This window comes from Zonotrichia leucophrys, chromosome 4, assembly GCF_028769735.1.
Source record: "Zonotrichia leucophrys gambelii isolate GWCS_2022_RI chromosome 4, RI_Zleu_2.0, whole genome shotgun sequence".
Taxonomy (NCBI): domain Eukaryota; kingdom Metazoa; phylum Chordata; class Aves; order Passeriformes; family Passerellidae; genus Zonotrichia; species Zonotrichia leucophrys.
In genome coordinates this window covers 58,792,297-58,815,708 of record NC_088173.1, presented here as the reverse complement: position 1 = coordinate 58,815,708, position 23,412 = coordinate 58,792,297, and the positions used below count along the sequence as shown (strand labels likewise).

Genomic DNA, 23,412 nt, shown 5'->3' with positions numbered 1-23,412 from the left:
TGCTCAGCCTGGCCAGTACCTACTGCTAGGTTCTAGAGAACAGCACTGCTTTCATACATTTTTGTCTGGTTGCTGTGTTCTGTGTCTCTATGTTCTCTTGAATCCTGAAATTATCCTGTTGTCTGAATTCAATTAGTTTTCAAGATAGGACACAAGGGTATGAAGAAAGCCAAAGACGTGAACAATGGCAGCATAGAACATAGGCTAATAATGAACAGATTAGATGCTACACATACAAAACCATCTGACAACTCAAATGAAAAAGCTGGGTTTTTTTGTTTTCCAAAAAGCATAAAGCCACATGATTTACAGTAATTTTCAGATTAGGAAGATATTTGAGTAAGAGCATGTCAAATCATTTCTCTTGTGTGTGCTAAGCAGACAGGATTAGCTATCAAATAGCAAAATCATCTGTTTTTGAAGCAGTAAAATGGAATGGTTTAGGTTTTGCCCAAGAAATATTAAGGTGGAATAGCAAAGACAAGTTACAGGTAATTCAGTGAAATCTGCATTGGTAAATTAAATATATTAAGGTGAAGAAATTAATACCTCAACAGATTTCTTTAGCACATTTTAATATGCTCCAAATTTATTCAATACATTGCATTATGGATAATGTATTTTTCATTATTTACATGTAATTATTCTGTGTTTATATGCATACATCATATAAAAGATGATTAAATTTTATCAAACTTCTAAATTTTTGATTAAGCACACAAACCAGTTGTTTTCTATTGCATTGGGCATAAACACTTCTTTAACTAAGAAATAATGATCCTCCCAAGACCACAGAAAAGCACAGCAAGAGAACTGCATCGTTGACACACAGATGAAGAGCCTAGACAGAGGTCAGGGAGTAGCAAATCATAAAACCTTTCTAGTTTTTTTTATATTTTATAAATTATAATGTAGTATTATGTTTATTTTCATGCAAAGATTTTCAATGTTTATGGCCTTATTTGCAATATTTAGCCAACTAAGCAGAGTAAGGGGCTTTTTTAAAATACAGTCACAGTGCATATTTTTACTAATATTTTATTTTCATGTCAGCTATTTTGCAGCAGATATTTCCATTTCATTAGGAACATTTTTGATCCTCTTCCATACGTAAAGCCTCCTCTTAGGAATTCTCATGAATAAGCATGCAAGCAGTACATTATAACCAATAACATTGCATCTGAACATTATGTACTATTATTATTTGATATAAGCTTTTGGACCTAAAAATGCATTAAATTTTAGTCAAAACAGAAGGATAAAGCCCTAGATTTCACTGAAAATTCACTATGCTTCCATAGTCTACTGGTGTAAATCTGATTATCTGGTCCAATGCATTAGCCAGGACTGATCTTGAAAACATTGGTCTTAGAAACCTTTGGCTAGAGAAGAAGATAAGAAGGTTTGAGGAAAAGGATACATGAAGTACAGTTAAAGAGAAACATATGTAAGAAAAGTTAATTTTCATATCAGGACAACTATATACAGTTGCTCAAAAGTTTGGAGTGTTAGAATAAGAGCTGAGAAAGTATTAGCCAGACCATATGAAATTATTAAGGGGCATTTAGTTACTTATGTGTCTTTCAACACACTTTATTTTAATCCAGCACTTTCTGAAAATTCAAAACCTGACAGATTTCTGGCTTCCTACTGACCTAAGTATGCACCAGTATTCATAAGCAAATGAATGCTTCAGCAATTACTTTAATTTTTCATCCATAAGTAGACATCATCTTTTCACTTGACACATGCAGGTGAAGAGCCATGTGCGAAAATAAAATCTAAGATAAACAATATCCTTGGTGTGTGGCACAGCTGTCAGCATTTGTTATGACAACAATTAAGAAAATGTCTCGATAAAACAGAAGAGTTGAAAAAAGAGCCATAAGAATAATTATCATCAGAAGGCTAATGTATATTTTCTCAGAAACAGAAGACACAGTTATAGAGAACTCTTGCAAACTACTAAAAAGCAATACATTGTAAAGACCAGTGACTATATTAACATATGCATATATACAAGTAACTTGGAAAAACCTTTCCTTGCTTGATGTTCAAGGTTCTGGAGAACAGCACTGCTTTCATATGTGCAAGATTCTGGCTGAAAGCTTAACTGTTTAAGAGGTAAATCACATGTATGAACTGACATTCTAAGTCCTAAGAAGATGAATATTTTGATTTAAAAACACAAACCTAACTCAGAAAACCAATAATCAATAATGCCTCGTAACTTACTGAATCCTCTCCTCAGCATTCCTCATTTCTTTTCAAGCTGCAAAGATGCAGGGTTTGCTCTCATTTCTGTCCCGCTGCATAGACAGACAAATCATGTTTTGAGCTGTTAAAAACAGAGAAAGCTCCTTTATCATTGACTTTTCGGAGCTTTCCTGCTATGAGTTTCTTTAAAATGTCTTCAATAAATGTGCCTAAACCATCTTCAGGTGACTGTTCTCTGTAAAGGGTCATCCTTACATCTTTGCATCATGATATAAGAGTTTCTCTGTTCAATTGCCACTTATTTAAGGCTGTACCTTGGACTTTTATTGAAGGATTAATATTAAAAGACAACAGAAATGGTGAAACTGCACACATGCCAATAGTCACTGGGAAGGATACAGACACAGAGGTCCCAGTACTCAAATAAAACTCCTCATGTATGCAAAGCACTTCCCCAGTGTCTGCAGTGTGATCAGATCACTTTATCTTGGTTAAGTCCATCTGCCAAAATCAGTTCTGCCAGATTTCATTTCCTTTCCCCACTTTTCCTCTTCTTTTTCTTCTTTCTCTCCTTTCACTTCCTTTTTTCTCCCTTCTCCTTTAATATAGTCTGAGTGTTACTGTGAGAAGCAATCTCAGGAGCTTTTAATCCTGCCTAATTTCAAACACAGCTCACAAAGATGTAGTTGAGCGCTTGGCATAACACACAATCATTAACCAACACTTAGGAAAACAAAGTATATAAGAAAGTATATAAGAAAGAATGAGATGGGAAGATGAAAACATGAAGGAAAATAGCCAGGAATCAGGATGGTAAGAAAAGACAAGACTGAGGGAAAAAATTAGGAAACTCATAGAAAATGTAAATAAAGTTATGAAAAAACTGTACAGTTTCTACTTTTGGTATCCAAACATTATAAAGCTCCATTCACATGAAACAAAACCTTTATCCTGAAGGCCTTAGCAATAAGAAGTCAAAGGCCTTTCAGTACATTGGATTGTGAAGGTGAACTGTTAAAATCCCTGACTTCTATATGTTTTGTTTGGTTTTTTTTTCATTTCACATGTTATGTGGTTTAGGGTCTTTTCTGCCTGTTACAAACACTGGAATTATCTATAAAACTGCTCCTTATTTAACAGTGCCATCCTCCAGTCATCTCTCCCTCCAACAACCCTCCCTCCTACACAGAACACCATGGTAGTGACTGCTATCCTTCTGAAAAAGAAAAAAGAATTTAATTAAGCTCTTCCTTTGACTAATGATTAAAAAAAAAAAAAAAAAAACAAAACAGCAAAGGAATGATTAATTTAATTCTGCGCTCTGTTTTTTTAAATAGTCATCATTTGTACAAATTTATGGTCATCAGTACAGGTACTCCTTCCCCTGCTTTCCCCTCTGCCATCCCTTAGTAACACTTATTGCCATTCTATTTATTTTCACTTACCCATAATACTACAGCAAAGAAAGAAGTTTTATAACCACTTTGACAAGTTCAAGCCATGGAAGAGAAAAGAAAATCAGAAGAATATAAGAGCAGCATTTTCATGAAGATAGGTCTATCTCATTAATGGCTTTTTGGCCTCTTCTGAAATAAGAGCCTGTCACAGCACTCTGGGATAGGGTACCAGCACAATTAATAGAATTGCTGCTGGGTTGCTATTTTGTAGGGTTTGTCACAGTCTGTTTGAGCATATGGCAAAAAAAAGTCTCAATTCAAAGGGAACCAGAATTATTTCTGCTGATCATTCTCAAAGAATTTTCAGAAGGTGAATCCTTCTGAAATTAAACCAAGCCAAAAGAGACTAACAGTGATGAAAAACTAAAATGTGGAAGGAATGCCAGCATAGAGGCTGATAAATGCTATTGCCATTGGAAAGCCTATAATTTCTAGCACCAATTAAAGTAATAGTTTTGAACCCTAATGACATTTAATGCCTTTAATACATGAACTGCATGACAAAGGAGGAAAGCACTAGGTGTGAGAGGCCACTTAAGTTGGTTAAGTGTAACAGATTGAACATGCCAATAAAAGGGCATCTCCTAAAAATTTCTGTAAAAGGAGAGAGGTTCTAACAAAAAATTGAAACCAACTCCAATTGTGATGTTTGAGATGAATTAATGAATAATGTATCATGCTTTGCTTAAGTTGATGAAAAAAAGACTGAAGTAAGGCATACTGAATAACAAAAGTTGGAAGAGTATTCATATTATTTATGGGCACTATATTTTGCCTCACAATGTCACATTACAGACATTAAATAACAAGTCTATGGGAAATTTCTTTAGGTTCTCAAAATGTCTCCTGCAGGTTACTCATGATATGAAATCTATTCATTTGAACCAGAGGCAAAGGTATATCTGTGCACCCTTTTAATTTTTGTGCTTTCTGTATAATTCATAGAAATGAATAGGAGCTCTAAAACTGAAGGAGTTTTGGTGCTCAATCTGTTTTTGGTTTTTTTTTTTTTTTAAATACACATGGAATATGAACTATTTCTTTCTCAATTATGATCACATTGATTGGATAAATCCTAAAAAGAAAAGTTTAGGTATTCTTAATTGGCTGTGTGTGAGTTTATTTAGATAATAAAGTGGGGATTAATTTTGGAGGAAGGGTGTAACTGGTACAGATACAATTGTAGGAAGTCAATACAGATTAAGAACTACATTTACTGAGATGCTGAATACTTAATTTTGCTCCAAGCTTTATCAAACGGAAGGGGAAAATAGAGGACACCACAGGTTTTATTCTCCTTCCATTTTCACTGGCAGCTACTTGGAGATAAGCAGCCCTGTTTCTGAAGGCATCTTCCCAAGAGGCACTTGGCAGACAATGCAGTGCCTGCCGACTGCCTCCGTGCAGCGGGAATTGCTGCTTCCAGCCAGCGGCACCAACTGAGATGTCACACAGACACTGTGACAAAACCGGCTCAGCAACACCCTGACAGCCACCAGCAAATCCAACTGCACTGGAATGAAACAGCATTTTGGCAACTGGCTCTGCCTCCCCCTGCTCCCACCGTCACAGAACGCCTGCTCGTTCGTTCCTCAACCACTTTGGCTTCCAGTGCTGACTTTTCTTCTCAGTTTAGGTTTAGGCTATCACATCAAACTCAGAGACAGAGAGGCTCCAGTGCAGTGCAAGCACAGGCTCTCCTTGCCAGCTCTGCTGCAGAGGCAGGAGCCATCAGCCTGGGAAGACAGTTCCTAATGTCCTAATACAGCAGAGCTATCAAGGCAATGTAAAGCACATCAGCATTAGACTAAACAGAAAGTCTTGACTTGTACTTTTCCATAGAGAGCTAACTCAGAGCTTCAACATGCAAAATTTTACTCAATGGAAACTGCTGATGTATAATACTTAAGGTATTCAATATTCCATTCAAAGCGTTCTTTTTTTAACACACTATTTAGATAAAAGTTAATTTATCAAACCCCTAGGGGGAAAAAAAAGCATACAATTGTCAACATGGAATGTACACCTAAAACCTGTGACTTCATTATATTTATCAAAAGGGTAGAGAATAACAACATTATTAGTACTGCTTGGTTTTATACAACATTGTTCCAAAAAGACTGACAATGTAATGAATTCAAAGTATTCTTGTGCAGAAATAGACCAGACATTTTTTTCCAACAAAGTTAAGAAATCAGTGTTTTCTAGGGTACTCAGGTGTTGATTGAAGTAAAGGTTTCCACAGAGAGAAAGAAGAGCAGAAATGGACAGAGAACTTGGCAAAACGTCACAAAACCATGAGCTTGTGTTGAAGACAAACTTCAGAAGAACCTCATGAAGACAAAAAAAAGGAATTCTAGATCTTTAAAAATTAAATATGGATTATATTCTTATTAAAAATAATTTGCTCTCCACATAAGAACTAATAAGTAAGAGGCAGAAAGGGGAAGAAAAAAACAAAATCTCACAAAAATGAGTTGTTTGATTTTAAACACCTCTTTAAAGGAGGGTTGACAATAAAGTTTAATGTCAGATTCACAGGAAAACATTACTTATACGAGATACAGTAAAGAAAAGACAAAAGGATGGAAAGATGTAAGCACCAGAGGTGTTTGTGTGCCATGAAGCTGGCTGAAACACAATATGACAAACTGGTGGTACTCAGCACTGGATTCTTCAAATGCAACTCATAAACAGAGGACAGAGGACAAACATCGTCAGAGTAAGAGAATTTGAAAGTATTGTGGATCTTTCTAATCTCTATCAATAAAGAAAGAAATGTTCAGATGAAAATGCAGAAAAAAGCTGGCAAAAAAGGAAAAGTTGTGAAAAGATTGGAAAATGTTTGGTGTAGACAAATTAGAAGCATAAAGCTAACTCTCTTGCATTGTGCACAGGAATCTGGTAGCATTATCAAGATGTGTGAATAAATAATAATTTGGCTGTTGAAGCCTGTACATCCTTCAGAAAACAACGGGGAGCCAGCGCATTTCTGTTGCTGAGAACTGGGAGCAAGGGGAACACCGAGCTCCCTGCGCCCTCTGCCTCTGCTCAGCACCTCCCAGGACTCCTCTGCTGCTGCAACAGCTCAGGCTCATCTCTTCAAGTGTTTACTGCCAGCTACCAGCTTGGCACACTGACAACATTATCGCCTAGGAAATGAGTAGAAAACCAGATTATTTTGTGGGATACAATCATTCTTTTCAATCTAATCTCAAGGGGTTGCTATAAGCAACAGTTGCGGAGGACTTCTGTAAAAAACGAAGCTTTAAAACACTTATTGTATGATAACAATACTGGAATGTCACAATCTTCCTGCAAGTTAAATTTAGTTAAAAGCAGAAAGGACTGAAGTCTTTCATGGAGCAGCTTTAAAATGAAAACGTGACATACAACCTGATTCAATGTTACAAATGTCTGTGGATGTGATAATAGGATTATATGTACCAACTTCTTGTTCCTGACAAAATCATAACAGCTAAAAAAAAAGGCCTAGGACTCTGCAGGGCTAGTTCAAGTTAAAACATGGTTCAACATGTACAGACAATTAAATAATGCAAGAGATTATTAGGTTGCAAAAGGCAAATGAAAGAAAACTAAAATTCTGTTAATAAAAACCTGATGATTCACTGTCATTTGGAATATTGTATTCAACTCTGGTCACTGAAGATAAAAAACAAGTTACAAAACAAATAATTCAGAGAAATAAGAGTAGATTAAGACATGGAAGGTTTTGGCATCCAAAAAGATTGAATGGAGTTGGAACTTTAGGTCAGATAAGAGACAAATGAAGATGGCATGCAAAATAGAAGGTGACAGGGAAAATGATGTATGTGACTGTATTTTCCTTTTCTCTACAAAGACAAAGAAACATTATGAAACTTTAAAAAAAACTGTATTTTAAAGTGGAAGAGTTTGAGCACAACTCCCTCCACCAAATTTATTCTCTTAACATGAAGGTGTAAACATAGTAGGATTTAAAGCAGATTGGATACTTAAAAGAAAACCCCTTTTTCCCCTGAAAGTTTGGCAAATTTTCAAGTGTCAGAGCAACCCCAATACATATCGGGAGCAAACAAAATATATGTGCTACTGGTCTTTTATTTTTGAAGTTTTACATTTCTGTTTCCTAAAATATATTTAGGGACAACTGATGTGGGCCATTGGCCAGGGTGGAGTGCTGGTTTGATGCAGTCTCAGACTTCCATCACCTCTTTATTGGTAAAACATTTTTCACTCCAAAAACCACTTGTTTTCCAACCTTTTCTCTCTCTCTTTCTTTTTTATGCTATGAAGCTAAATACACCTCCCATCCATGAGAATCATAAGACAGCCATCACTAATTGTTTTCTTCCCACTAAAGCAATAAGTATAGCATAAAGCTTTCTCCATATAACCAGCAAAATGTATTTGTCGAAACTTTAACTCCTATTCAACACACTGATAGGAAGCAGAAACAATCCCGTGATTCTCAGCAAATACATGATCCTTTAATTCTTCCACTCAGTTTATCCCTCAATTTCAGAGGATTTCCTTCCTTCCTTCCTTCCTTCCTTCCTTCCTTCCTTCCTTCCTTCCTTCCTTCCTTCCTTCCTTCCTTCCGCCACTTCCTTCCTTCCTTCCTTCCTTCCTTCCTTCCTTCCTTCCTTCCTTCCTTCCTTCCTTCCTTCCTTCTTCCTTCCTTCCTTCCTTCCTTCCTTCCTTCCTTCCTTCCTTCCTTCCTTCCTTCCTTCCTTCCTTCCTTCCTTCCTTCCTTCCTTCCTTCCTTCCTTCCTTCCTTCCTTCCTTCCTTCCTTCCTTCCTTCCTTCCTTCCTCCCTCCCTCCCTCCCTCCCTCCCTCCCTCACAGATTCACTTATGCAAGTCAAAACATTGTATACAGCTCATTAAATTTAAAAAAACACCAAAAAACCATTTCTGTGTAGCCTTCCTGACCACTGTGAATGGATTTTATGAAAGAGTAACTCTATTTGCAAGCAGAGGGGTTTTTCTGAGAGTGGTGAAAGGTAGAAGTGTTTATATTATACAGCTGAATGACTGTATTGGATCATGTAGGGTCAGCCAGGCCAGTATTAACAACTTTAACAATGAACTGACAGATGTGGCTATTATTCACATCCTAAGAAGAAACCAAAGTAGTTCCAACCCTGTAATGTTCAAAACCACAGGTCAGGTATCAACAAACCAATTAAAATTTCATTATGGAGCCCTTGTCTTAAACATTCATCTTGTATCATCAAAATTCTCAAAAGCTTTTTATTCTGAATATTTTGTCCAACTCATTTACTTCTAGTCAGACCTCATTTACCAGGTTGTCACCACAGCTACTTTCCCACATTTCCCTGAAGGGAACTCCCAGCTTCCCTTCCATAACGCTGCCCCTGCCGATCCCAGAAAAGGTGTTCATGTTGCTGTGCCCTGCCCAGATGTCAGCAAGCTCACCTTTTGCTTTTGCTGCCCACCTGCACAGGTGACAATGCAGCAGTAACTTACCTGCTGTGCTCCCACCACCTCTCAGCCATGTTGCTTTTGGAGACTGTGGGCCCTTCAGCACCTTTGCTGTGACTTTGCCCTGGATATGGCAGTACTTTTCGTATAGGGCACGCCATGGGACACTACCAGTGCTCATGCTCTTCCTTACAAAGGTAGGGTATTAACACAATGACTACATTTTACTCCTGCCTTCTCAGATTACTCTCTGAGGATACTGCTTTAGCAGAACACTTATCATTGGTGGTGTGGATTGCTGATCTTTCGTGAAAAGATACTACTCCTCTCTAGTAGGAAATCTGATGAACAAAGTGACTGAAAGTGACTGGCACAGTTTTACCCCAGCTGGTGACTAAGCCTCATAAAGCTGCCCCCTCACCCCTGCCACAAGAGGATGGGGGAGAGAATCAGCAGGTTAAAACTGCAAAAACTCATGGGCAAAGACAGTTTAACAGGAAAAGCAAAAGTTAAAACAGTAAAGTAAAAAGCAAAGCACAGGATTCATTCACCATTTCCCAAGGACAGGCAAGTGTTCAGCCATCTCCAGGAGAGCAGGGCTCTGTCTCATGTAACAGTGACTTGGGAAGACAAATACCATCACTCTGAACCTCTCACCATTCTTGTTCTTCCCCCAGTTTATATGCTGAGCATGATGCCACATGGTATAGAATACCCCTTGGCTCAGCTGGGGTCAGCTGGGTCCCCTCCCGACTCATCATGCTTTCCAGCCTCCTCTGGTGGAGTTGGGTGAGGAGCAGAAAAGGCCTTGGTTCTGTGTAAGCACTGCTCAGCACTACTGAAAAGATCTGTTTTATCAAAACTATTTTCAAATGCTAAACATGGCCTCATACCAGCCACTAAGAAGAAAACTGATCCTATCTCAGCCAAAACCAGCACAGAAAGTGACCCTGAAGGCAGCAGGCTTTAGAGTCTGCAGTGAAACACCATTCACTCGTCGAAGAGCAAGGATTCCCAAACCCTTTAAAACCAATTCAGAATGCAGTTTACTCATGAAATATGAGTAGCACATACAAAAACATCTCATAAGATAGCATAAAGGTCTTAAATGCTTTCATACAACTGCATATTTATTTTTATATCTGAGGCTGAAGTATATATATCAAAATTCCTACCCTATACAATGCATTAATGTATACAAATAACAAAAACTAATACATAGGAAAAAATGTTTTTTGTAAGTTAATAGAAAAGAAGTCAGATTACACACATTTCAGTGATGGTTTCTGGAAGGTTTGTTGGGATCTCAGTGAGGCCTTTCCCACGACAGTCCACGATGTTGTTGCTACAGGTGCATGCAGTGGGGCAGTGCAAGACACTGCAGGATGGAGCCATGAAGGACTGGTGACCTGCAAAGGAAAGCACATTTTACACTTTCTTGAAAAATTAAAGGCAGAATTTCTAAAATAAACATTGTAGCCTACCAGTACTTTCAAACTGCATTTATTTGAACACACATTTAATACTAACATGTCGATACAACCCAGAGAGGTGAAAGACAAAAGCTCAACCATTGTGACAGCACTACATAATTTTTCAACTTCTTTAGCAACAGCCATTCAAAATCATCTCATTTAAGAAGACTGTGATCCATTTTTCAGATATATTTTATTTATGGTATGCTATTGAAAACTAATTACTGATTTATTTAGTTTTCAGAATGTTGTATAGTATTAAAGAAATGCTTGTCAAGAGAAATGCACAAACTTTGCTATGAGCACTGAATGTGACCTGCCAGTTTTGTTCTGTTCTGCAAATATTTATTTGAATATGGTCCTTCAGTTATGTATTGCTTATAGACAATTTTGAAGTTTTCATTCATTAAATGGCATTTTCATTCACTCACACAAAAATAAGTAAGAATTTTGACTTCATATCTCTCACTCTGTTTTAGCTCAGCAGACTTCCTCCCACAATCTGCCACTCTTACTAACTCATGTGGCTAGTATACTGATTTCTTAGTGCTGTATTTTAAAGCCAAAACTTTTAATTGCATTTAAACTCAGTCATTTTATATTTAAGTATGCTTATAAAATTTAAATCCTTATATTTCCCTGCAAATAGATAGACTGTACATTTTACAACACATTAATACACTCATTCTTCTATCAATCAAATGCATTTGTTTGTTCATCATTATGAACAGTTGTTTCATAATGACACAGAAAGACATAAATAGATGAGAAAGCCATGATACCCTTTTTTTTTCCCATTAATTTATAAAATGCTAGAGACTGCTTTATTATTCTCAAGGAAAAAAAGAAGCAACTTCTTGACTATGAAACCACAAATTAACTTAAGATCTATCTCACAATATCATATCCCATATATTAATATAAGAAGGGTACACTGATAATGTAAGTTGCAGGCAGTGCTGTTCCCACTTGAAACTTCATATAACAAGTGTCCAAGTTCTGAATTGCTGAAAATATATTGAGGCCAGATCGGACAGGTCTTTGAGCATCTAGTCTGGTGGAAGGTGTCCCTAACCATGGCAGGGGAATTGGAAGATGATCTTTAAGATCTCTTCCAAGCCAAGCATTCTATGATTCTCTGAGACAGAATTTTACAATATAATAATTTGACTTCAGATTTATGTTTGTGTTACAAAAGTATAAACAATAATCAAATCTAATAATACACACTATTCTTTTTATACTACCAGGAAGGAAATGTTTAACCTACCTTTATTAAACAAAAATACAGTGATTCAGAGAGAAAACATGGCTATTCCCCTTGTTAATATTTGATTAACAAGGGGAATTGTTATTATAACAATTATATATAAAATATATAATTATATATTATATATATTATATGCATTATAATGATCAAGTTATAAAACTGTTCTTGACATCCAGGCTCTGCAGCCATAACATTTACATGTAAGAGCTATTGTGAAATTATTTTGTTAGGAGCCTTTTTAATGTACTTAAAGGCAGAATTAGTGACAAGAATACTGTTAGCATTTGCCATGCAAAGATAGCAGTGCCTTATGCTTCGACGTCAGAGGCTATTTAATAGGGACAGAACATGATGCCTTCCATAAAACTCTTTTAGAAATATAGATCTGTGAAAATTTTGGCATATTGGGCAAAAGGCTTCTGGGGACTTGCAGAAAATCAAACAGTAGGAGAAACCCTGATAAACCACTGAAAAGACAGCAATATTGCAGCTGGTTTTTAATGCTCTTGGCAAAACTTGAAACAGTAGACAAAATTTACAGAAAATTTTCAATCTGAGTGTAAAAATATTTAAATAAGAAAGATAAACTTGCCTTCTTCCTCATCTAGAAGATAAAAATAAAGGAAAAAAAATTGAATAGAGAAAATGTGATTAGTAATGAACTGTTAGTCATTTCATTATTTCATATAAAAAATAACCTTATGCATTAAAGCACAACAATAAAATTCAGAAAGTTACTTAGGGATACAGAGTAATATTTAAAAGTCAGAAAATATCAAGTATATACCTGTAAGGTTTTTTTTTTAAATCCTTATTACTTACAGGTTTATGGTTTATGTTCTCAATTAGGTTTATGTTCTCAATTAATACACCTTTTATTTAATTTCCGCTATCTCTCCCCCGCAATTATACTTTTAGAAGGCTATAAAATCTATGTAAATGCAATATTTACACAAAATTCGCAAGGACGCGAGCACCCCCACAAGCACCAATAAAAACAATTAGGCTGCTCTTAATAAGCATTCAGGCTGGGATTATGCAGAAGGCAGCCTGCAGCCCTGGGGGGTGTGTGAGCAGGCGTGGCTGGAGGCAGGGCCGGCCGCCCCGGCCCGTTTCTCTTACCGCTGCAGACAAACTCGCGCTTCTGCACCTCGGCCACGTTGTGCCCGCGGAGGTGGGACGGGCCCATGCACTGCGTGTAGAGCCCCACGCGCGGCCGCTGCCGCAGCCAGTCCGACAGCCAGGCCAGGTGGCAGTCGCAGAACAGGTTGTTGGAGTGGAGGCGGCTGCACGGAACCAGACACGGCAACACCCTCCCGTTAGCAAGAACACGCAGGAAAGCCGCCAGCTTGCCCAGCCCTCCCTTCAGCAAGCTACTGTGCCCGTTTATTAATTGTTATTAATTAACTTTTTGCATATTTCATTGAAAGTCTTGGAGTTACAAGTTGTAAAATAAAACTATACAAGCAGCAAAATTACTTTTTTATTTGCGATCTAATTAACTGGAAAGAGTCTTCCTAACAATTTAACTTTTCTGTAGTTTCCTCTTCCTTGTCTAAAAGAAAGAAGTAAATATAAAAAAGCTTGAAAGGTGACATAGGACTTTTTAGTCCAGATCTCCATAAATAGTGAGTAAGACAAAAATATCTCAAGAACATTGCCCTAGAGTGGTAATACTATAATGTCAGAAAAAAAGGGTTAATAAAAGATTTTGTTTCCAATTAGATGTATCTGTAAGTCTGGCCATTATTAGTCTCTATAGAAACAGCCTGAAAGATCCCTTTAGGAGGTCATACTCATTTTCTGCTGAACAAGATAGAGTAATAACTCAATATAAAGCACCTTCTTTCACATCTCTTTTCTGATTTCCTCTCTAGTTGTTTAATAGCAGAAAATGGGATTAGCTGCTTTTGGCTGCTAGGGATCTACACTTTAAGCAATCCTTGAAATTAATTAAAAGACCAAATGGAAGCAAGTGATGGAATTAAGAAAGTTGTCTCTTTGCTGGTGTGGTCTGACACAAGACCATGGCTCCTTGCCAAGTGGCAAAAAGCACTTTGCCATTGATAAAATATCAGAGAAATGTATTCACTAAATTAGGTAAATTACTCTTCTCTGGCTCTTACATTTTCTTAAACTACCGCAAAGGATGTCCACAGCTATAAATCAAATCGTTACTCAGAATCATCCATAATGGGGACATGCCATTTTGGTCCTTTTTAGCTGAGGTGCTCAGTCCTAACTAAATAACTGGAAAGGAAGTGCAGGAAATTCAGAATGCAGACAAAGAGTCTAACTAATGCATTAGAAAATAAATCTGCAAAGCAACATGAAATGTGTAATCAACATAAACTAAAATATTAACCAACACCTTTTCGCCCCATAAATGACTAGAAATTAAAGGCAATATATTTTCCAGTACTAATTCTTGGGTGGGTGCTTTGCAAATACAGTTCACAATACAGTACACTCATTCACCACAATCTGTGCCCAGCTGTAGGCATGAAGACCATACCAAATCAGAAGTAATGCCACTGAAATCAGTATAGTTATACAAGCATATTCTGACTGCAAATGGGATGTCACAGCTATAATCCATCCATTTTATTTTGTTTCTAAAATATATTTTCAGAAAATGAAATATCCTTACTAAAGAAAATGTAAATATTATTAATTTTATTAATTCCATTTTATGGTTCAAAACAGAAGCCGTATTTGAAAGTTCAAAAAAAGTACAGATTGCACATTTTCAAGACTTGGGCATGAAAGAACAGAATGAAATTCTATTATCAAACTCTTCCTGAGGTCACCAAAAGCCCATGGTCAGCACTATTTAAGTACTCTTGTATTTGTCCAAGCAAGAATAGTTGCAATTCTGTTATGAAATCAACAGAACTACTCACCTGTGTGAAGTTCTTCAGTTACAAGCCACACGTTAACCTGGGTGAATAGTCCTACTGATTTCAGATCAGTTGTGCAACTTAACATGGGTAAAAGAAACTAGACTGGCTTTTTTGTAAAAGTAATTCTTTAACAGTAACAGCTAATTTTGAGCTGTGATAGAAACATCCCATTCATTCTTAATTCCCACTTCACTGGAAAATCTGTTTAAAAGTGAGTCTCTGGACCAAACCTGGTTTTGCCAGTCAACACAACCTAGATTTATTTGTAGTCAGTATAAAAATACCAAAACATAATTCCAGCCCATATGACTTGCATACACAGACAGTCTTTTCACTGTGCTTTGTTTTAGAAACCTGAAGTGCTCCTCTGACAAAGTCATAACCTCTAAAAATGGGGACCTTATTGTAAATGCTGACACAACTTTAATTATAATAGCACTACCGGATGATGCTATAATTTTATGTTACAAAGAATGTTGGCAAGCCAGTTTAGTTTAATTAGGTCTGCTAGCAGTACAGTAATAAAAGCATAAAGATTTCCCATTTATCACATCTGACAGTCAATCAAAGAATCTCCAATGCTCCAAAATGAAATGTGACCCATTCAAAAGCTCAAAGTAAAACAAATCTTTGACTTTCAAAAAACATCAATTTACTTCTTTATATAGCTGTAACATGTAAGAAGAATTCCCCCTGCCCTCATCTATTTTTGGTGAGAAGGTGAAGCTTTTCTGTCACTGCATATAGCACCATGGAAATCCCATTTGGGAAGAAACTGATTTAAATACTTATTCATTTCATATCCTAAAAAAGCTCATTTAAAAGGATACAACTTCTTTATCTTCTGAGCCCCACGTGCAGTTTTGGGGTCACTTGTCAGATTTACCTTTCAGAATGAGCTTCCTCAGACACACACACAGAATTTACACTTGACAATCTCATGAGACACCAATATTTTTTATTTGAGCTTATGCTTGCTTTGCCTCTATGTGTATTGATAGATCCCTGAAAAAACTTAATAGGAGTAAAAACAAAAATGATAAAAATGGCATCCAGTTTCAGTGGGACTACTCACAATGTTCTGAGTTTGGGCATATGGTTGAAACTTGCCACGGATAGTCGAGTGATGTTGTTATTGTTGAGAGTGCTGCAAAGCCAAGAAGAAGCATATTAACATCTTAAGAGTTTTGTCATATTTTAAAAAAGGCACACATAATGAAAGTCATGGTGTACTGTTTTTAGGGATGTGTATCAAGGAAAAACTCCCTGCTTTTAGTTATATTTTTCCTCTCTGTTGAATCCTCAACAAAATACCATGGTTTTACCATTATCAATCCTAAGTAAGAGGTCACAGTAGCCTAGAATTCACTCAAAAGGAACTTCCACCAAAATTGATAATATCTCTGGCATTCAAGCCAAACTTGACATTGTGAGGTAAATAAGAGAGTCCTTGGAGAAAATGTCTTGGTTCTAGGATACTGATTTCTCTTTCTAGCTTCTGAGAGTCTGAATTTTGATGGATGATACAAGACCTGAATGGTTTTTCCTGAAGTTAATATTTTCTAAATATTAACTTTGGGCTGTGCTTGGCTTTTATAGGGAATGAGTTACTACAGATGATCCAGAGCTGCATGAACAATAGGGGAGTTTCCAATATGATAGGTGTCAGGAAATGTAACACTTCAGAAAACTTGCAATTCATATTTCAGATAAAGTGTTGGGAAATTGAGATAGCAACCAGGAAAAAATCTAAGCCAATTCTTGGCTACAGAGGCCGTTATACTCATTACACATAGTTTTTAAAGATTTAAAACTTTATGAATTAACTTACAGTTAAATATTGTCTTTAGGCTGTAAATAAAATGCAAACAAGCTTTACTCCAAAAAAAGGAGGCAAGCAATAGAATTTACAGATTTGACTTAGAGATTACTCATCTGAGCAGAATGGATAATGAGCTCAATGTAACTAGAACAGTAATAAATAATAACTCCCATTGAAAAAAAGCTTTTCTCCCTTTTGAAAAAGAAAGTTATTTTCCTTTTTCCTTTTTTTTTAACCAAAAACTGTAATTTGTTCCTATTTTGAACAAATTATTTGTTCTGTCTGATCTTGAAACACAGAAAGATAAAATCACAGCACCCTGACCAGGATCAGGCTATATATCTCCACATTAACCAAGCAATTAATTACTGGTGCAATGTGCAGCATTTTACCTTTGTGTGCTTACTCATTCCATGTACTAAATCTTTCTTTTGCTGTGCATAAGGGATCTCCCCTGTGTGTTCTTAAGGATACATAAACAGAAAGAAGAATAATAGAAAACAAAAATAACCCAAACAAGTAAATAGAGGAACTGTGCCCCTTTTCAAAACATAACAAAAATAAACCAACAAAAAATGGCCAATGTACTGGGTACATCCATAAAGGTGTCTTAATGAATAAATGTCAGTAAATTGTGGCAGAGTTTTCTTACAATGTCCACATGGTAAATGATGTTTCCCACAGTTCTTCCTGCATAACTTCTTACGAGATTTTAAAATAATATATTTTCAATGAAGGGATATCAGCCAGTATTTCCATAGCTGTTAAGAGAAGGCAAATCTACAAATGTTTTAATTTCCAATTTTGGCTGTTTGATGTTTGCCTAGCTATTTTGTATATATATAAGCTATTGATTTTTTCAGGGTAAAGAAATCTAAAAATAGGAATAGATGTAAGGGATATATATGGAATTAAATTATTGTTATAGCTATTCCTCTGTAATGATAAAAATGCTTAATTTCGTTACAGAGATGTACTTAAAAAAAGTTGGTTCAATACTTTTATCTAAATGTTATATACTATAGCAAAGACTGTGATTGACTTGTTTCCATTTTGTAGACATGTCAGTGTTATATTTTCCCCACAGTCTGTTTTCCAAATACAGCAGATTTTCCTTAAAAAAAAAAAAAAAGACGAAGGAAAACTAACACAGAAATTCATGGGGAGGAATATTCAGGCTATTTTGTATCTTTAACACTAACAGACTCTAAAATTATACTATTATTTAACCAAATTATAAGATTTATTACTTTGGCAAGCATTTCGAACTGTTACTAAACAGGACTGCAATCTATTTAAAAGCTTCACCTCAAACTTCAAGTTTGAAGTAATATCCACTTTCTCTGCTCAGTTAAAACAATTGACTCCAAATGAAAACAATATGAATAGTCTTATTTGCTACTCAGTGCATATACAGTATGGTCTGATCTACATAGCTTTCATTCTTTAAGCCATATTGTAAAGGAAGCTTAATTAAATACAAAACCTTCAGTAGTGTTTGAAGAATCTATCTCAATTTCTTAAAATGCCAGAAATCTTTACAAAATTTTTATCACCTAACATAATTCAAGACAGCAAACAGTCATGTATTTGAACAATGCCAATAGATTACGTATATTCATTCACAAAAATTCCAACTACCTACTTTTCAGCAGACTGTTATTTTAGAAGTTTCTTTCCTCTTTTTCCACTCATTGAAATCAGTGTAAAAATTGCACCCCTGACCTCAACTACAAGAATGATCTTTCAAGAACACTAAAATTGCAAGCATTAAAAAATTGCACAAAACACTGTATTTATTTATTTTTAATAAACATTTAACCCTTGCACTTGTAAAGAAAGGCACATATTAGCAACAAAAAACCCCCAAAAAAACAAAACACCAAAACCAAACCATAGTAAGCAGATTGAGCCATCATGGAAAAAATATTCTGCCACATATAAGAGTTCCAAACATAAAAATATCAGAGAACATCACATTTACTGACAGACAACTAATCATCAACTTAACAATTAGATGTGGTATTGAACCTACACTATATTTTACATGGCTTTATACCAGAGTTAATAGGCTACTATGACAAAAAAAAAAAAATCAAATTTGGCTGCCAGTTTCATTCACCCATAAGTAAAACCAACTATGTTTAATAATAAAAAACTTTTACCACCAGCTACTCACATACTCTTTGGTTTCTTAGACATGCAGACACTATTGCCAGAGAAGCTTCTGTTCTTCAGAATATTTTTAAAAAACCCAAATAACCCAAACACAACAAAACCCATTTCCTCACCATCCTCAAGTTGTGATTTATGAGTTGTGATTCAAATTAACATGAAGCAACTCACTGATACACAAATTCTTTCATTTTTCTTAATGAAGAAAATCCAAATAAAATGTGTCATTTTGACTGACAGAGCAAACATTTCAGGAATGTGTCCTGTGCCTCAGATTCTTTGAGAACTAAGGCACTTTGCTCATTACAGTAACTATTCTCAGATGATAATTTTGTTACCTTTAACCTCCCTGATAGCTACTTGAAGAAAGTGGAAAAAAAAAGTATACAAAGAAGTGTTGTAAAAATAACAAAAAGAGATATTTTCCTTGACATACAAATGTATTTACGCACATAAAACATAAAATGTTTTAAAAGAAGCTATTGACATGGACATGCTAAACACCTTAACATATAGCAGTAATATTTGCTAGAAAGTGCCTCTTTGAAAACATCCAGATTGTCAAAGAGATATAGCATATTGTTCCTTACACTGAGTCTCAGTGATCAAAAGATGAAATTCATGATGAGTATACAACAAAAGCAATTCTGAAATGTTCAGTACATCAACAGTAATGGATAATGTACAAAATTAATTGGGTTCATTAATACTGCTGCCCTCCCCCTTTTTAAAATGAAATATATTCTTCTCTTACAGTTTCTGTCAATGGCTTTTTTATTATTATTATGTTTAATGGCTGTCTTGGAGAGTAAAGGAGTATCCATGCCTCTCCATATCTTCTTACCATTTTATAGCACATCACAGTGGATTATTTTAAGACATCTTTTCACTAGAGCATCCTGACACCAGGCTGCAGCTTGCAGATAAGCTGCTACATTAGCACTCCCCAGATACTGAGCTCTCACCACAAGCAAGAGATACGAGGAATACTCACAGCACTTCCAGGTCACGCAGAGCCCTGAACGCCCCATCTTCAATGCAGCTGATCTGGTTGTAATCCAGTTGCCTGTTAAACAGATTAGGGAGGCATTTGTAAGGGAGAGGCGTGCTGGCAAGGCGAGGTGGAAGGGAAGGCTCCCGGAGGGGTGGCAGAGGCCGAACGCGCGAGCGGAAAGGCTCTGGCCATCGCTGCCGCACGCCCGGCGCTGGCCTGCACTCTGCCACCGAAATCCCTTTTTGTTCTCAACTGCCTGCGCACAACAGCAGCGCTGGGAAAGCTCCAGTAAATAATAACTGCACCTTATATTAAATGCCAAAGGAATGCAATTTCATTACATCAAGAAAAGCTATCCATTAAAAGCTCTCAGCGTCATCTCGCTGAAACAATTTCATTAAGGTAAAGGACGGTAAATCACTTAATGTCACACGCATCCCCTCGGTGACCTAACAGAATCCATTTATCAGAGCAGCCCAGCTGCATGTTAATTCCAGGCGCCGCAGCAGGGACCAGGGACAGACACCAGTTTTAGGGGTCTCCCTGCGTGTGTGCATGCCTGGAGCAGGTGGGAGGTGTTACCCCCGGGTTTGCAGGGGATTTACAGTAATTACCTCCTGGAATATGTCTACGTGTGGAAATAACAGTGTCCGAGGCATTTACAGACCTGCTTACTTATCTCCTGTAGTTCTGCTTCAAATGAAAGTAGTATTTCTGCTGTAACCTTCAGTATCTGGCTTTCTACAGACTTCGTGCTGTCTGCAATTATATGCAGATAGCATGTTGTAATGGAGTACTCGAATTCTAGACACAAAACTCAGCAATCCATCCCATACATTATTAATCCTTAAGTATGAAGTTATGAAAAATTTAGATCCGTTTCTCTGAAGATGATTATTACCTTTTCAATTCAAAACATTGATACAGCACATATAGCCCAATTAAAAATGTCTTTTTAAATTAACAACCATGCAGATATCAAATCTTTCTCTACTGATAAAAGCTTTCCCTATAAATACTGCCTCATGCATTTCAGGGCATGACTTGCAAAGCAAAGATGATAAAAAACCTCACTTTAAAAACTTCTTCAAGCTGGTAACTTGTCAGTGTCAAATAATATATATGAGTAAATGTGTGTGAACAATAGCAAGAAAATGAACAAAATACAAATGAACTCTGCCCTTCTGTCTTCAATTATATATTAGCTAGCAGGGCTAATGACACTTCTACTAAAGCAGTTTCTGTGTATTTTCTGAATCTATGATAATATTTTACTTTATTAATAAAACATCAGACCCACTGCTGAATGTAATGTACCAACTTCCATAAAGTTCTTCTAGTTTCATCTGAATTACTACTACAAGGGAATAAAATATTGTCATAATTGTAACAGTGCCTGTGTTTCTGTGTACTGAAAGCTAAATGCAAACTATCAGTTGCTGAATATGATCTTTAATCATTTTGGTGCAATGTTACAACACCAGTGCTGCAGTATTGGAATATGTAGGTCTATTTTCTAAGGCTTCTTCAATTTTTAGTAATGAATTTCATTTAACAATTAAGCTAATAGCCTTTTTATTTTAAAATGGTAAAATATATACACAGTATAACCTCTCAAACAATTTATCAAAGCTATTTAAATTACTCCAATGGCATGAAATGTTACCCTTGACACAATACAAAAGAGAAATTGTTTCCAGACAAATTGGAAAAATCTTTTAATGCCATCAAATTTGCCTAATGCAGTCTGCAGGTTAATCTGTAAAAGGGTGAGCTGTATGTTTGCCCATATCTTATTAGCCTTAGCTGTCAATGTATAAATCAGTGCTGACACAGCTTCTTCTAAATCATCCACATTATACACAAAGGAAAATCTTTTAAAGCCGAGAAAGCACTTGAGCAAATCTTGTCCTACACAAGCTGAAAGGCAGATTTCTTCCACCAGACTGGTAGCAGTTGTGGTGATCCCAAAAACTTTTGGACTTCTTCCTTTAATGAGTCACCATGATCACTACCTTAGCGAAGGGTGAGTTGTTTCCATTTAATTCTTCTTACCAGAAATATTGTTCCATTTGCACTGAGCTAATGAATTGGTTTCAGCATGAGGAAGGGAAGTTTGCAGATGGGAGAGGAAAAATATTCCCTAGTTTTAAAAATTACTGTCTTTGAAAGATGCTACCGTTTATGCTTTAGATTATCTTCCATCAGTTACAACCATGATATAAAAATGATTAGACACACACCATGAAGAACAATTGGTGTTTTATATATTTATATATATATATATTTTTTTTTTTTAAGCTATGAAAGGGACATGACTTTGAAGACTGTGTGACTGGCTTTAATAGCAATTTATGGTAAAAGTAAAGGTTAAGGGTAAAGGTACCCACCCTACATATATAATCCAAACGGAAAGTTAGACAATATTTCATAACCAGTGTAACATTAACTTATGATGTCCTTCTAATAGATAGACTGAAGCAATGTAATTGTGTTTTTTGATAAAATTGGTTCTCAGTAACAAGTATATATTAAGCTATGTTTTAAGGTGCAAGCAAGAATACTAGAGATTAAAAATTATATTTTCATCTAATTTTAAGTTACGTTCTGTTGTTTATTTTTAGTATGACTTCAAAACCACACATAAAAATCTCCAATACCATAATGAAACATTTCTCACCGCTAAGCTATTGAGTATCCCAATAACCCTAATTCCATCCTGCTCCATCTCCATTTTGGGTCTATTCTATGTGGGAATCTCTCCATGCTTTTGTAAAGTTGCTGTTCCTTTCTGCCTCAAACACTCACAAAGCTTCATTCCTGTGAAGCTCATAAGATACCAAACAACAGTTGTCACATTCCAAATCCTTCCACCATCCCAGAGAATTAACTGGATTTTACACATGTGTCTGCAGCATTACCTGGGTATTTTCTATATGAAATATTGTGAAATATTCTATGAAATATTCACAATATGAAATATTCTAACTGAATTAACAATACTGCTGCTTAAAATGTCAATGTTTGTATGAGTTTAGTAATAAGAGTAGTAAGAATAATAAGCATTCAACTAGTAATAACTTTACTTTATAATGTTTTATGTTTATTGCTCTTATGCTGTAGAAACATGTTGCTAACTTATATTTTCTTCCCTTCTGGCATATGTTGTCTACCAGATAATGATAAATAAATATCTTAAAATAAACTTTGTTATCCCACAACAAGAACATTTAATGACTAACAGAAGATGTTGCATACATTTAAAAACTACTATCCTCATACAGGAAAAATCTGTCATCTGACTCTTGACAGAGAAAAAATCCTTTACTCATTCCTAGAAAGTTGAAAGTTGGAAAATTCAAACGATTGTCTGCTTTACTCTCCTGTTCTTCACAGTTTGAAGACACTTTGTGGTCCTTTGCAAGAGCTACTTTTTTCAACAGAATTGAGTTATGATTCCTATTTCTTATTTCTCAATCTCAATGTCATGACAAATCAATAATTTCAGAGGAATTAGTTAAAATTATGTAAAAAAAATCATGCCAGAATTTATTTATTTTTATCAAACTTCAAAGAACTGCTTGTTTCGCACGACTGCTAATATTTATATCCAAGTAATGCATACTTGCTGAACAAACTCGAAGTTTTAGAA

The 23,412-nt window shown here is 35.9% G+C and overlaps 1 protein-coding gene across 7 annotated transcripts in view; it reads right to left on the bottom strand.

Annotated features, from left to right (window-relative positions):
• The window catches only part of SLIT2 (slit guidance ligand 2), a 257,508-nt gene that overhangs the window by 79,379 nt on the left and 154,717 nt on the right, over nucleotides 1–23,412 (bottom strand). For all 7 annotated transcript variants that reach the window (XM_064711856.1, XM_064711858.1, XM_064711857.1 and 4 more), the window contains exons 6-9: nucleotides 19,761–19,832; nucleotides 15,845–15,916; nucleotides 12,989–13,152; nucleotides 10,392–10,530 (exon numbers count right to left, since the gene is read on the bottom strand). In XM_064711856.1, the coding sequence (XP_064567926.1) occupies nucleotides 10,392–10,530; nucleotides 12,989–13,152; nucleotides 15,845–15,916; nucleotides 19,761–19,832 (447 nt within the window). The remainder of the gene's footprint in view (nucleotides 1–10,391; nucleotides 10,531–12,988; nucleotides 13,153–15,844; nucleotides 15,917–19,760; nucleotides 19,833–23,412) is intronic.